Raw genomic sequence first — 13,952 nt, forward strand, 5'->3', positions numbered from 1 at the left:
GTTTTCATTTTAAATGTTAATATATTGGGAGGTCAGTTAAAAAAATGTATTTCTGGTTAGTTTGAAAGCTTAATGAAATTAGTATCAATCAATGATATATTCAGAGGTAGAGAAATTCTTAACTATTAATTCCTGCAAATTTTTTGTAGTAATTTGTTGATATCAGCTTGTGGCCTAAAAAACATTATGTCCAAATGATGAAACAAATTGTTTAAGATACTCATTGTCTTTAATATAAATAATTAAATTCTGGGGCGCCTGGGTGGCTCAGTGGGTTAAAGCCTCTGCCTTCGGCTCAGGTCATGATCTCGGGGTCCTGGGATCGAGCCCCACATTGGGCTCTCTGCTCAGCAGGGAGCCTGCTTCCTCTCTCTCTGCCTGCCTCTCTGCCTGCTTATGATCTCTGTCTGTCAAATAAATAAATAAAATCTTTAAAAAAAATAATAATTAAATTCTGAAAAATTAATATCATTCATGATTTTGGCTCGAGAAAGAGGATGGATGAGCTTTATGTTGTTATTTTGCTCTTGCTGATGATTAGACAGTATATTTGTATGATTTTTATATCTGTCTCTTAGTAGAAAATTTAAAGCAGAATTGGTATAGTGTACCTTACTGTCCATAATTACCATTTAAAAAAAGTTCCAGTGGTATGATCCTTTTTCCTCTTTAGATTCTATTAAAGGAGTAGATGGAGCATTTTATTTTTCAGAAGTTGGCTTATCTGTTTTTAGATGTGATCCTTTTACTTTACAGGGAGTATCTGAAGGAGAAAAATCATACTTTAATATAGATGTAGGAGGGAGGTGACATACATAGGAGGAAAATCCAAGAGCATGTGTAGCTGAGATTAAATTACTGTCTTGATACTTATGGTATATATTCTCCCAGTATTTTAGTAGCTTTAGGCTACTTCTTTACCAAGATTTGGGGAGGATTTATTTCCATTTTTTTACTGGAAAAAATGAAAGCAAAAATCTGTCCCATTTGGCAGTTCCCTTAAAACGTGGTCCTTTTTATTTTTTTCTTTTCATTTTCCATAGGAAGCTTTAATAGACCATCTTTTGATGATGTATCTTGAGTAGAACTTTCAAGCATGCCTTCTAGGTATTTTCTTCATGTGTCTGACTATTAAAATACTGAGAAATTACCATAATGAAAATGTAGGTCTTGCTTTAGGAAATACAAATATTTCAAAAAATCCAGATTTAGGAAACATGATTTAGGAATCCAGATTTAGGAAACAATTTAGTCTATTGTTGCATAAAAGTTTTCTTTGTTCTGTGAAATCTGTCCCATTTGGCAGTTCCCTTAAAATGTTGTCCTTTTTATTTTTTTCTGTATCAGTTTTCAAATCAGGCCCTTATCAACACGTAGATGGATTTTTCTTAATAGCCTGTAAGGTTCTCTCTCATGCTTCAAGTTTCTTGTTCCCTCCAACCGTCCCATATACTCTTGAGAGATTAGTTTTTCTAAAATACTCTCTTTACCATCATGTTCTGTACCTCAGGAATCTATATAAATAGTATAAAGATGCCTGAAGTAAGTTTATAATTTTATTCTGTTGAATCTTTCAGTATAATGACTTCTTAGAAATAGTTCCCCCCTCAGCAGGTTATCAGATCTCTGAGGCCTTTATTTAACTTTAATGTAAATTTTCTGTTGGTGATAAAGTTTGGGTTTTTTCTTTGAATGAGGGCAAGTTTTGAGACAGTGTGGTATGCCATAGAGTGGAGGCGGCTATCTTATCCTACAGTTTGAACACACACACATACACACACACACACACACACTCCCCATATGGATACACATACCTAGGAGATCTATCCTTGTGGATGTCTTTAAGTCTGGCTATAATTTGAATCTGAATTATATATTTGCTTTAATTGGATGTCTAGGACTTATCTAAGCATAAGAACTTGTAATATATGTAATTTTTATGATTTGGACTCATCCTTAAACGAGGATTTGTCACCATTGTGACCCTTAACACAGTGTGAATATCTCTGCCTTTCACTTAGTTTGGACAAATAGTCACTCATTTATGTTGTCTGTGGTTAAGTATGCTTATAAAAATAAAGTCTCCCTTAACAATTACATATTTTTAAATCATTTCACTTATTAAACTTAGTATTTATGCATTATTTTTAACTGTCTAAATACCAAAACTTTAGGCCTGTGAAAATATGTGCTAGGAACTGTTCCAGGTATTAAGGATGAGCTGTGAACAAAACAAAAATCTGTTCTCAGGTGCCATGCAATTTAGTGAGGAAGGAGACAGGAAAAAGAGAAATGAATGTATAATGTATTGAGCGGGGATAAGTGCTGTGAAGAAAAGGCACAGTAGGAAAATAGAGAGCTGTATAGGTGAGCAGTGGGATGAGGGAGTGCTATGTCAGATAGTGTGGTTGAAGAAAGCTTTTGATTAGGTGACAGTCCTAGAAGTAGTTTAGTCTTGTTAAAGGATTTTTGTTTGGGTATTTTATTAGTTATTAATCAACTGGTATTCCACTTAGTAAAAAATTTTACCACACATAGTAATTTTTATAAGCTTAATCTGAAAGCTTAAAGTGGATTTTTATTAAAAATTGGAATGACACAGGGCGCCTGGGTGGCTCAGTGGGTTAAAGCCTCTGTCTTCAGCTTAGGTCATGATCTCAGAGTCCTGGGATCGAGCCCCGGTCTGTGGTCGGTGGTCGGGCTCTCTGCTCAGCGGGGAGCTTGCTTCCCCCCCGCCCTTCTCTCTCTGCCTGCCTCTCTGCCTACTTGTGATCTCTCTCTCTGTCAAATAAATAAATAAAACATTTTAAAAAAATTGGAATGACACAAATGACATATTCCTAGTTTTAAACAAACCTGAGAAATGATAATTCTTATAGAACAATATTTTTACTTTCATTAATGGATATTGTTATGCCTGAGTTTTTGCGTCCAAGAGACCACCAAGGAGCCAAGCACCGACGCAATCACACGAGGGTTTATTTGACAAGCTTAAGCTTGGGCCCAAGTATACCCGACACAGCGGAGTAGGGACTTGGACCCCGAGCCAGATTACAGTCAGAGTTTTTAAAGGCAGAGTAGGGGTGGACTCGGTGGTGGGTGAGGACAAAGGGGGTTATTGATGATGTAAGTCTCTAAGGAATTTTGGAAGCGAGGTCTCCAGGGCCTTGAGCGGCTAGCTGTTGTCTGGGGAAAAGGTTATTCATTACCAATAATAAAAATCTTCTTGTGAGACCCTTTAGATGTATATCAGTGGGTCATATGCTTGGAAATGATCGCTAACACTATCTTGGAGGTTTAGAGATAAAGTTTCACATTTCTCCTATCAAGTGTCCTTGTTAGTGAGATTTAGGTTTAGAAGAAATTTAACTTTATTTACATTTCCTTCTGCCTCAGCCTCCTTCAGTTTTATGGTGGGGAGGGCGACATTAGGGCTTAAGGAACTGAGTTATTTGCCTCTGGAAATTGTGCTATTGTTAAGATAGCTTCTTTGTTGTAAATCTCTAGGACATTGGTAAACCAAAGGAGACTTCTGTCTTGCAGGATTGTGATCTCTGCAAATAAACTATTTGCTTTTCTTTTAGGGCAGCCAGGGTGGCTGAGGAATGTCACACATACTACCAAGGGGAGGGGAGCGGGTGGAGAGGGGGTGCAAGGTGCCAGCCTCCGCTTTGCCAAGATGGCTGTACTTATGTCAGGGCTAGACTCGAGGTGGGTACAGCCTTGTTTTTCTTGGCCCCCACAGATACTCACTTGTATGTTTTACATCCTTAATTTCCCTTTCAAGCTCTTAGCAGGTAATACTTGATTTTTGCATTGTTTCCTTGCATCAAGTCTTTTTCTCTTCTTTGCCATGCCATATTAAATGGAGAAAGATTTATCTTTCTCAGATAGTTTCTTTGCCATGTTGGTCCCTGACTTAATGCTCTATTGCTAGTCAAATTGAGGTTTAGCATCTTGTGTCTTGTATCTAAGATCTTCTGTTGTCAGGTTTTTGTTACTCATATAACTTTTACTCTGATAAAGAGTACTCTTTAGTTGTGTACAATAGAAAGGAATATATGTAGTACATTATTTATAGCATTTTAAAAATTGCTTAAAAAACAGTAGAGAATCAACGGCTACAAAAATTAGTGGGTGAAAGTATGATGAGAAACATATTTATATAGAGTAACTATCTCCCCACAAGATACTTATTATAGTGTTCTTATAGTAAACCTAGCTGATACTTTATAACCAAAGGATGAAAGTTAACATTACCAGAAATGAGACCTGGCTGTATCACGTGCCTCCAGATGTTACTCAGTAAGAAAGGCACAACATCACTTCTGTGGAATTCCTGCCGAGATGTGTAACCTGAATTTAATGATGAGGCAGAAACCCAAATTGGCAGATACTCTATGCCATAACTGACCAGTGCTTTTCAAAAGTGTCAGGGCCATGAAAATAAAAAATAGACTGAGGAACTCTCTCAGATTAAAGAAGAGTAAGGAGAGGTCCCTGGGTGGCTTAGTCAGTTAAGTGTGTGTCTTCTGTTCAGTTCAAGATCCCAGGGTCCTGGGACTGAGCCCCACATCAGGCTCCTTGCTCTGCCTGCAGCTCCCACTGCTTGTGCACACTTTCTCTCTCTCTCTCTCTCTGTCAGATAAATAAAATCTTTCAAAACAAAATATAAGGAAGAGTAAGGAAACATGACAACTACATACAGTGTGTGATTGGCTGGTGCAGAAAAAAGGGGACATTAGTGGAACAATAGGCAAAATTTGAATAAGGCCTATGTATTAGTTAATAGTATTGTGTAATAGTAAATTGTTTGATTTTGATAATTGAAAATATAAGATGTTAATATTTGTGGCTACTGGATGAAGAAAATTCTTTGTCCCTTTTTGTAAGTATGAAATCATTTAAAAGTAAAAAGTTAAAAAGATAAATAGTAAACATTTTGTTTTAATATAGCTGTTTAATGTGTGTTAACGAGTGAATAAAGAAAGAAAAAGTTTATACACTAAAGAACTTCATGGACCTTTACTTTGCAGGGTTACCCAGATTTTGTTCATATCCCTGTGATTAATTTATTTTTCTTTTTTTTTTTCAACAGCATGTCATGATGATGTAGTTAAGATTGTGAATCTAGCATGCAAATATAACCTTTGTATCATACCAATTGGTGGTAGGTATTGTGCCTTTTAAATTTTAATATGGTAAATGTGTTTTTTATTTTTATTTAAATTATTTGTATTCTAAATATTGGTATCATCCCATGGAAAGCAAACATTCTTGTAATTATGATATGATTATTCTGAAAAAAATTTTTTATGCTCATTTTTGAGTAGATCTATCACCTAGACTGTTTGAAACATGTTGTTCATGGGTTCTTTGCCATATAGATCCCAATTCACACTGTGACTTAATGCTTAAATACGAAAATGTTCCCACCTTAGTAATTATTTTATAACCTTTTTCTTTATGGAGAGAACGTTATTTTTCAGAGGCTAAATATATCCAATATATACTTTTGAGAAGGAACCCTATGCAGTGTGAAAGATCAACTAGGACAATGATGACCAGATCAGTAATACATTTTAATGTTGAAAACTAACATTGCTTTGCATTTTAAGACAAATTTGCCTTTAAGACAAATTTGATCTCTTGATCGTTTATCAGCCACATTCTAATAACCTATACAAGCCAAAGGAAATTGACTTCACTGATTCACTTAGCTTTGATGAAACAGAAGTGGGACCCCAAACAGATCGGCTCCAGATTCCTTCTTCAGCTGATACTTTTAATTCATGAAAAACAAAAAAGGCACTACAGTGCTGCTTTTAGTGAAATATTTTTCTGATTTCAAATGACTGTGACAAGCAAATAGTATTTACTAATTACAGGCATGCTCTTAATTGACAGTTCACAGTCTCACCTTGTAAAAGTAAACTGAATATAGTAGGTCACCACCTCCTGTAATTCTTACTCGTATCAAGAGTTTTTTTTATCCAAGACACATGGAAATACCAATTAAGAATTTACTCTGGTATATGGTAAGACAGATGGTTAAGGACTAAACGCAGTATGATTTTATGTTGGTATCAAGAAAACATTTTTCCTTTGATAGCAAATGTTAATGGGAAAAAGGAGTACATTGGTTATATACTTGTATATATTTATTCTATATTAAAATCACCTTTTCATCATCAACATATATATTTGTTTGAATATAATATAATCTGGGCAATTTTAACTTGCTTATATTCTAATTTATTAAAGTCTTTTTTGTATGACAATATAAGATATTTCAAATGATAAATGAATTTTATAATTAAGGTAAGGTGTCTTTAGTTGAATTAGGAAGTATTTTTTCTTTTAAGCAATATCTCCAGAGTAATCATTAGCTTAGAATTTTTCTAATCATGTTTTTGGAGTTTCACAAATTGCTAGGGGCGTCACTTGAGTGTGCCCAGGGGATGGAGCCATATCCCATTGCTTTCAGCTCCATAATATTTCTTCATTTTGGCATGCAGCATAAAATAAAGGTGAGTTTGCTTTTAGTGTGTTAGCATTTGCAAATTACATTTTGCAAAGTAGAAATAGGTATTACTTTTCTAGTGGGCCTGTTTGTATACTTTGTATTAGGGATTTGCCCTAGAAATGTAGCTAAAAAATAAAATATTAAAATTGTTTTCTATTTTGGCAGGAGGAACAAGTGTATCATATGGCCTAATGTGTCCTGCAGATGAGACAAGAACAATTATTTCTTTGGACACTTCACAAATGGTATATGATATTTTCAGACATATTTGAAGATAGTGTTTGCTTTAAAAAAAACTCTTATGGCTCAGTCTTAGTTGTCATTAAAAAGGTATATTTTGGTACATTTTGTTTTTAAATTTATTTTATCATTGTATTTTACCATTGTCTTCAGGTCTCAGAAAGCTAAGTTCACTCACACTCAGGTATATATCTTCGTAATTTCTACCAAATTGGCCTGAGAAATTGATAATTTGAGAAGCATGGGTTGGAATATTGGTACAATAGATGACCTGATTTGTATTGTTAAAAGCAAAACAATATTATTACTTAAGGTTGATTTGAAACACCAAGACTTATCCCCCAAATTTTCAATGCTTTTGCACTTTTGCTTCTGGAAGAATGGAGAGCAAACTAATTTTAATCATAGGATTGTTTTGTGACCTTATGGCTCGCTATGGTCCAAGAGTTGGACATTGTGCCATGTTAAAGCTTTGATTTGGAAATGAACTTAAACTTTATATAGTCAACAATATTTGTGGTTGCATATGCCTTCATTACTATAAAAAGTTTAAGATTTATTTATTATTTATTTTATTAATTTGAAATTTTTTTCAAACACTGAAGTAGAGACAATAGTATATCTGTTTTCTAGATTAAGTAATTATTGACATTTTTTTATCATATTGGCTTTATATTTCTTTGTCTCTTGACTATTTAATTTTTAAATTTTTATTTAAATTCAGTTAATCAACATATAATGTATTATTAGTTTCAGAGGTAGAGGTCAGTGATTCATCAGTCTTATGTAATACCTAGTGCTCACTACATCACATCCCCTCCTTAATTTCCATCACCCAGTTACCCCGTCCCCCTACCCCCTTCCCTCCAGGAATCCTCAGTTTGTTTCCTATGATTAAGAGTCTCTTATGGGTTGTCTCCCTCTCTGATTAAGTCTTGTTCTGTTTTTTCTTCTCTTCCCCTGTGATCCTCTGTTTCTTAAATTCCACATATGAGTGAGATATTATGATAATTATCTTTCTCTGTTGATTTATTTGGCTTAGCATAATACCCTCTTGTTCCATCCATGTCGTTGCAAATGGCAAGATTTCTTTTTCTTGATGGCTGAGTAGTATTCCATTGTATATATATTTGATATCTTCTTTATCTATTCATCTGTCAGTGGACATCTGGGCTCTTTCCATAGTTTGGCTATTGTAGACATTGTTGCTATAAACATTGGGGTGCACGTGCCCCTTCAGATCACTACATTTGTACTTTTGATAGTAGTGCAATTGCTGGGTCATAGGGTAGCTCTATTTTCAGCTTTTTGAGGAAGCTCCGTGCTCTTCTCCAGAGGGGCTGTACCAGTTGGCATTCCCACCAACAGTGTAAGAGGGTGTTTTTTTCTCTGCATCCTCACCAACATTTGTTGTTTCCTGACTTGTTAATTTTAGCCATTCTGATTGGTGTGAGGTGGTATCTTGTGGTTTTGATTTGTTTTTTTTTGATGCAAAGAGATGTTGAGCATTCCTTCATGTGTTGGCCATTTGTTTATCTTCTTTGGAGAAATGTCTGTTCATATGTTCTGCCTGTTTCTTGATTGGATTATTTGGGTTTTTTTGGGTGTTGAGTTTGATTAAGTTCATTAATAGATTTTGGATACTAGCCCCTTATCTGATGAGACATTTCCAGATATATTCTCTCATTCTGTCAGTTGTCTTTTGGTTTTGTCGACTATTTCCATTTCTGTGCAGAAGCTTTTTATCTTGGTGAAGTCCCAATAGTGCATTTTTGCCTTTGTTTCTCTTGCCTTTGGAGACGTGTCTAGCAAGAAGTTGCTGCAGCCAAGGTGACAGAGGTTGCTGCCTATGTTCTTCTCTAGGATTTTGATGGATTCCTGTCTCACATTTAGATTTCTCCTCCATTTTGAGTCTTTTTGTGTATGGTATAAGAAAATGGTCCAGTTTCATTTTTCTGCATGTGGCTTGTCTAATTTTTTCAACACATTTGTTGAAGAGACTGCCCTTTTCCCATTGGATATTTTTTCCTGCTTTGTTGAAGATTAGTTGACCATAGAGTTGAGATCTATTTCTGGGTTCTCTCTTGTGTTCCAGTGATCAATGTGTCTGTTTTTGTGCCAGTACCATACAGTCTTGATGATTACAGCTCTGTAATAGAGCTTGAAGTCCGACATTGTGATGCCACCAGCTTTGGTTTTCTTCTTCAACATTCCTTTGGCTACTCGGGGTCTTTTCTGGTTCTATACAAATTTTAGGATTATTAGTTCCAGCTCTGTGAAAAAAGTTGATGGTATTTTGATAGGGATTGCATTGAATGTATAGATTGCTCTAGATAGCATAGACATTTTGACAATATTTGATCTTACAATCCATGAGCATAGAACATTTTTCCATTTCTTTGTGTCTTCCTCAACTTCTTTCATGAGTGTTCTATTTTTTTCCTGAGTACAGATTCTTTGCCTTTTTGGTTAGATTTATTCCTTGGTATCCTATGGTTTTTGGTGCAATTGTAAATGAATCAACTCCTTACTAACTCCTTACTATCTGTTTCTTCTAATTCTTAATGTATAAAAATGCAGCTGATTTCTGTGCATTGATTTTATATCCTGCCACTCTGCTGAATTGCTGTATGAGTTCTAGCAGTTTTGGGGTGGAGTCTTGGGTCTTCCCCATAGAGTAGCATGACATTTGCAAAGAGTAAGAGTTTGACTTCTTTGATAATCGGATGCCTTTTATTTCTTTTTGCTGTCTGATTGCTGAGGCTAGGACTTCTAGTCCTATGTTGAACAACAGTGGTGATAGTGGACGTCCTTGCTGTGTTCCTGACCTTAGGGGAAGCTCTCAGTTTTTCTCCATTGAGAATGATATTCACTGTGGGCTTTTCGTATATGGTTTTTATGATATTGAAGTACGTTCCCTCTATCCATACACTATGAAGTTTTAATCAAGAAAGGGTGCTATACTTTGTCAAATGCTTTTTCTGCATCTACTGAGTATCATATGGTTTTTGTTCTTTCTTTTATCAATGTAGTGTATCACACTGATTAATTTGCAGATGTTGGACCATCCTTGCAGTCCAGGAATAAATCTCACTTGGTTGTGGTGAATAATCCTTTTAATGTACTGTTGGATCCTATTGGCTAGTATCTTGGTGAGAATTTTGGCATCCATGTTTATCAGGGTTATTAGTCTGTAATTGTCCTTCTTGGTGGGGTCTTTGTCTGGTGTTGGGATCAAGGTAGTGCTGGCCTCATAGAACAAGTTTAGAAGTTTTCCTTCCCTTTCTGTTTTTTTAAACAGCTTCAGAAGAATACATATTAATTCTTCTTTAAATGTTTGGTAGCACTCCCCTGGGAAGCCATCCAGCCCTGGACTTCTGTTTGTTGGGAGTTTTTTGATTACGTCTTCCATTTCCTTGCTGGTTATAGGTCTGTTTAGGTTTTCTATTTCTTCCTGTTTTGCTTTTGGTAGTTTATACATCTCTAGAAATGCATCCATTTCTTCCAGATTGACTAATTTGTTGGCATATAGTTGCTCATAATATGTTCTTATAATTGTATTTTTTTGGTGTTTGTTGTGGTCTCTCCTTTTTCATTCATGATTTTATTTACTTGGGTCCTTTCTCTTTTCTTTTCGATAAGTCTGGCCTGGGGTTTAACAATCTTATTAATTCTTTCAGAGAACCAGTTCCTAGTTTTATTTGATCTGTTCTACTGTTCTTTTCATTTCTTTTTTTATGATTTCTGGCCTAATCTTTGTTATTTCTCTTCTCCTGCTGGGTCTAGGCTTTATTTGCTATTTCTCCTTTAGGTGTAGGGTTAGGTTGTGTATTTGAGACCTTTCTTGCTTCTTGAGAAAGGCTTCTATTGCTATATACTTCCCTCTTAGGACCACCTTTGCTGCATCCCAAAGGTTTTTGAATAGTTGTGTTTTCATTTTCTTTTGTTTCCATAAATGTTTTTTCTTTAATTTCCTGGTTGACCCCCTCATTCTTTAGTAGAATGCTCTTTAGCCTCCATGTATTTGAGTTCTTTCCAAATGTCCTCTTATGATTGGGTTCAACTTTGAAAGCACTGTGGTCTGAATATATACAGGAAATGATCCTAGTCTTTTGGTACCAGTTAAGGCCTGATTTGTGACCTAGTATGTGATCTATTCTGGAGGATATTCCATGTACACTTGAGAAGAATGTATATTCTTTTGCTTTCGGATGGAATGTTCTGACTGTATCTGTGAAGCCCATCTGGTCCCGTGTGTCATTTGAAGTCCTTGTTTCCTATTTGATCTTATGCTTACATGATCTGTCTATTGCAGTGAGTGCAGTGAGTATGATACTATTATTGTATTCTTATCAATGTGTTTCTTTAATTTTTTTATTAGTTGCTTTATATAATTGGCTGCTCCCATGTTAGGGGCATAAATATGTATAATTGTTAGATTTTCTTGTTGAATAGATCCTTTAATTCTGATATAGTGTACTTCCTCATCTCTTATTATAGTCTTTAGTTTAAAATCTAATCTGTCTGAGGTAAGGATTGCCACCCCAGCTTTCTTTTGATGTCCATTAGCATGATAAATGGTTTTTCACCCCTCACTTTAAATCGGAAGGTGTCTTTGTGTCTACAATGAGTCTCTTGCAGATAGCTTATCTATGGGTCTTGCTTTTTTTTATCCAATCTTAAACCCTGTATCTTTTGTTTGGGGCATTTAGCCCATTTACATTCAGAGTAACTATTGAAAGATATGAATTTAGTGGCATTGTATTGCCTGTAAAGTAACTTTCTGTATATTGTCTCTGTTCCTTTCTGGTCTGTGTTCCTTTTGGGCTCTTTCTCCACTTAAGGGATCCCTTTTAATATTTCTTCTAGGGCTGGTTTATTGATCACAAATTCTTTTAGTTTCTTTTTGTCTTGGAAGGTTTTTTTTTTTTTTTTTTTTTGTTAAAGATTTTATTTATTTGAGAGAGAAAGAGAGAATAGGAGCAGGTAGAGGCGCAGAGGGAGAAGCAGGCTCCCTGCTGAGCAGGGAGACCAGTGCAGGGCTTAATCGCAGGACCCTGGAATCATGACCTGAGCCAAAGGAAGAAGCTTATCCAATTGAACAACCCTGCTGCCCTTGCCTTGGAAGCTTTTTATCTCTCCTTCTATTTTGAATGACATCATAGCTGGATAAAGTATTCTTGTCTGCATATTTTTCTCATTTAGCACAGGAATATATTATGCCTGTCCTTTCTGACCTGCCAAGTCTCTGTGGATAGGCCTGCTGCCTGTCTAATGTTTCTACCCTTGTATAATATGGACCTCTTGTCCCGAGCTGCTCTCAAGAATTTTTTTTCATCTCTGAGATTTGCAAGTTTTACTATATGTCAGGGTGTTGACCTATTTTTATTGATTTTGAGGGGGATTGCCTGTGCCTCCTAGACTTGGATGCCTGTTTCCTTCCCTGGATTAGGGAAGTTCTCCAGTATAATTTGCTTCAATATACCTTCTCCACTGCCACCCCCCCCCCCCAGGATCCCAATTATCTAATATTGTTTCACCTTATGGTAACACTTATCTCTCAAATTCTCCCCTCATGATCCAGTAGTTGTTTATCTCTCTTTTTCTCAGTTTTGTTCTCCATCATTTTGTCTTCTGTATCACTGATTTTTTTCCTTTGCTTCATTTAACCTGCAGTTAGAGCCCCCATTTTGATTATATCTCATTAATAGCCCTTTTGATTTTGACTTGATTAGATTCTGGTTCTTTTTTTTTTCTCCAGGAATGCATTCTCTAGTGACTTCTGTGATTTTTTTCAAGCCCCACTAGTATCTTCATAATTGTTAATTTGAGCTCTAGTTCTGACATCTTAGTTATAACCGTACTGATTAGGACCCTGGCAGTCAGTACTGCCTCTTGTTCTCTTTGTAGAGGTGAGTTTTTCCATCTTGTCGTTCTGCCCAGAGAAGAATAGATGAATGAGAGAACAAAATACTAAAATGGCAACAACGATCCCAGAGAAATATACACTAAACAAATCAGAAGATACCTGAAACTGAAAAAAAAGAAAAAAATAATGTAATCAGACAGGTGAACAGACAGAGCAATACCCCGGATCATGTGTGTATTTTGGTCTGTTTGTTAGAAAAGTAGATCCCAAAATTGAAAGAAATAAATATTTGTATATGTATGAAAATAAAATTAAATGCAAGGAAAGGATAGAATGTAAATGTGAAGATGAAAATTAAAAGACAAAAAGAAAAAATGAATATAAACAGACAGGTGAAAAGAACAGAGCAGTATACACTATATCCCGAGTGTATTTTGGTTGGTTTGTTTAAAGAAACTATATCTCAAAATCATAAAGAAAGAAAAACATATATATATATAAATAAAATACAATGAAAGATAGAGTTTAACTGTACAAATGAAAATTTAAAAAAGATTTTAAAGAGTTGATAAAACAAGAAATTGGTTGGAAAAGGAAAAAGAAAAAAAATTGAAAGACCAAAGAATCATGGGAAAAAAAAACATGAAGTCTGTATACTATTTTCCCCTAGTGCTGGAGTTTTACATTTCTGTGTGATTGATAAACTTGGTGTTGGCTGGATGTTCTTGCAGATCTTCTGGGAGAGGGGCCTGTTGCATTGATTCTCAGGTGTATTTGCCCCAGTGGAATTTCACCACCCTTGCCAGGGGGCCAGGCTAAGTAAGCAGCTCCAGATTGCTCTGTGTGGCTTTTTGTTCCCTAAAGGCTTTTCCTGCCACTTTAGAGGATGAGAATGAGAATGGCAGCCTTCCAGTCCGTTGCCCTGGAGCTGAAAGCTTGGGGCCCCACTCCACAGTGCACCCTCAGGGAAAAGCAGTCAGTTATTCCTGTCTCCCTGGTCTCCGTCCTATAACCGAGTGTTTCTGTATCAGGCACGCAGCCCCATTTCAAGTCTCTAAACCCTGTAGACTCCTGTAGTGTGCATCTGTGCCGGTCCTCCTGGTAGAGAGAAGGAGGTCTCCCTGGTTCTGCTGTTTGCTGGGCCCCCTGCTCAAAGAGCAGTCGCCCAACTGTGCCATGGGTGGCAGTATATGGCATCCCCGAGCTGAGAGCTCACTCCTGGGCTTGCTTATTGCAGCTGACTTTCCCACTCTGATGCCTGGGATCTCTGCCACACTCAGGCACCCCTGGTCTTCCTGTGACCCCAGGGATCCTGGG

General features: G+C 36.2%; 1 protein-coding gene across 1 annotated transcript in view; it reads left to right on the forward strand.

Annotated features, from left to right (window-relative positions):
- AGPS (alkylglycerone phosphate synthase) overlaps window positions 1–13,952 on the forward strand; it is a 134,509-nt gene that overhangs the window by 44,566 nt on the left and 75,991 nt on the right. The window contains exons 6-7 of the mRNA XM_032855977.1: window positions 5,099–5,170; window positions 6,692–6,771. Coding sequence (XP_032711868.1) covers window positions 5,099–5,170; window positions 6,692–6,771 — 152 coding nt within the window. The remainder of the gene's footprint in view (window positions 1–5,098; window positions 5,171–6,691; window positions 6,772–13,952) is intronic.

This window comes from Lontra canadensis, unplaced genomic scaffold (assembly GCF_010015895.1).
Source record: "Lontra canadensis isolate GAN:19392208 unplaced genomic scaffold, GSC_riverotter_1.0 scaffold11, whole genome shotgun sequence".
NCBI lineage: Eukaryota > Metazoa > Chordata > Mammalia > Carnivora > Mustelidae > Lontra > Lontra canadensis.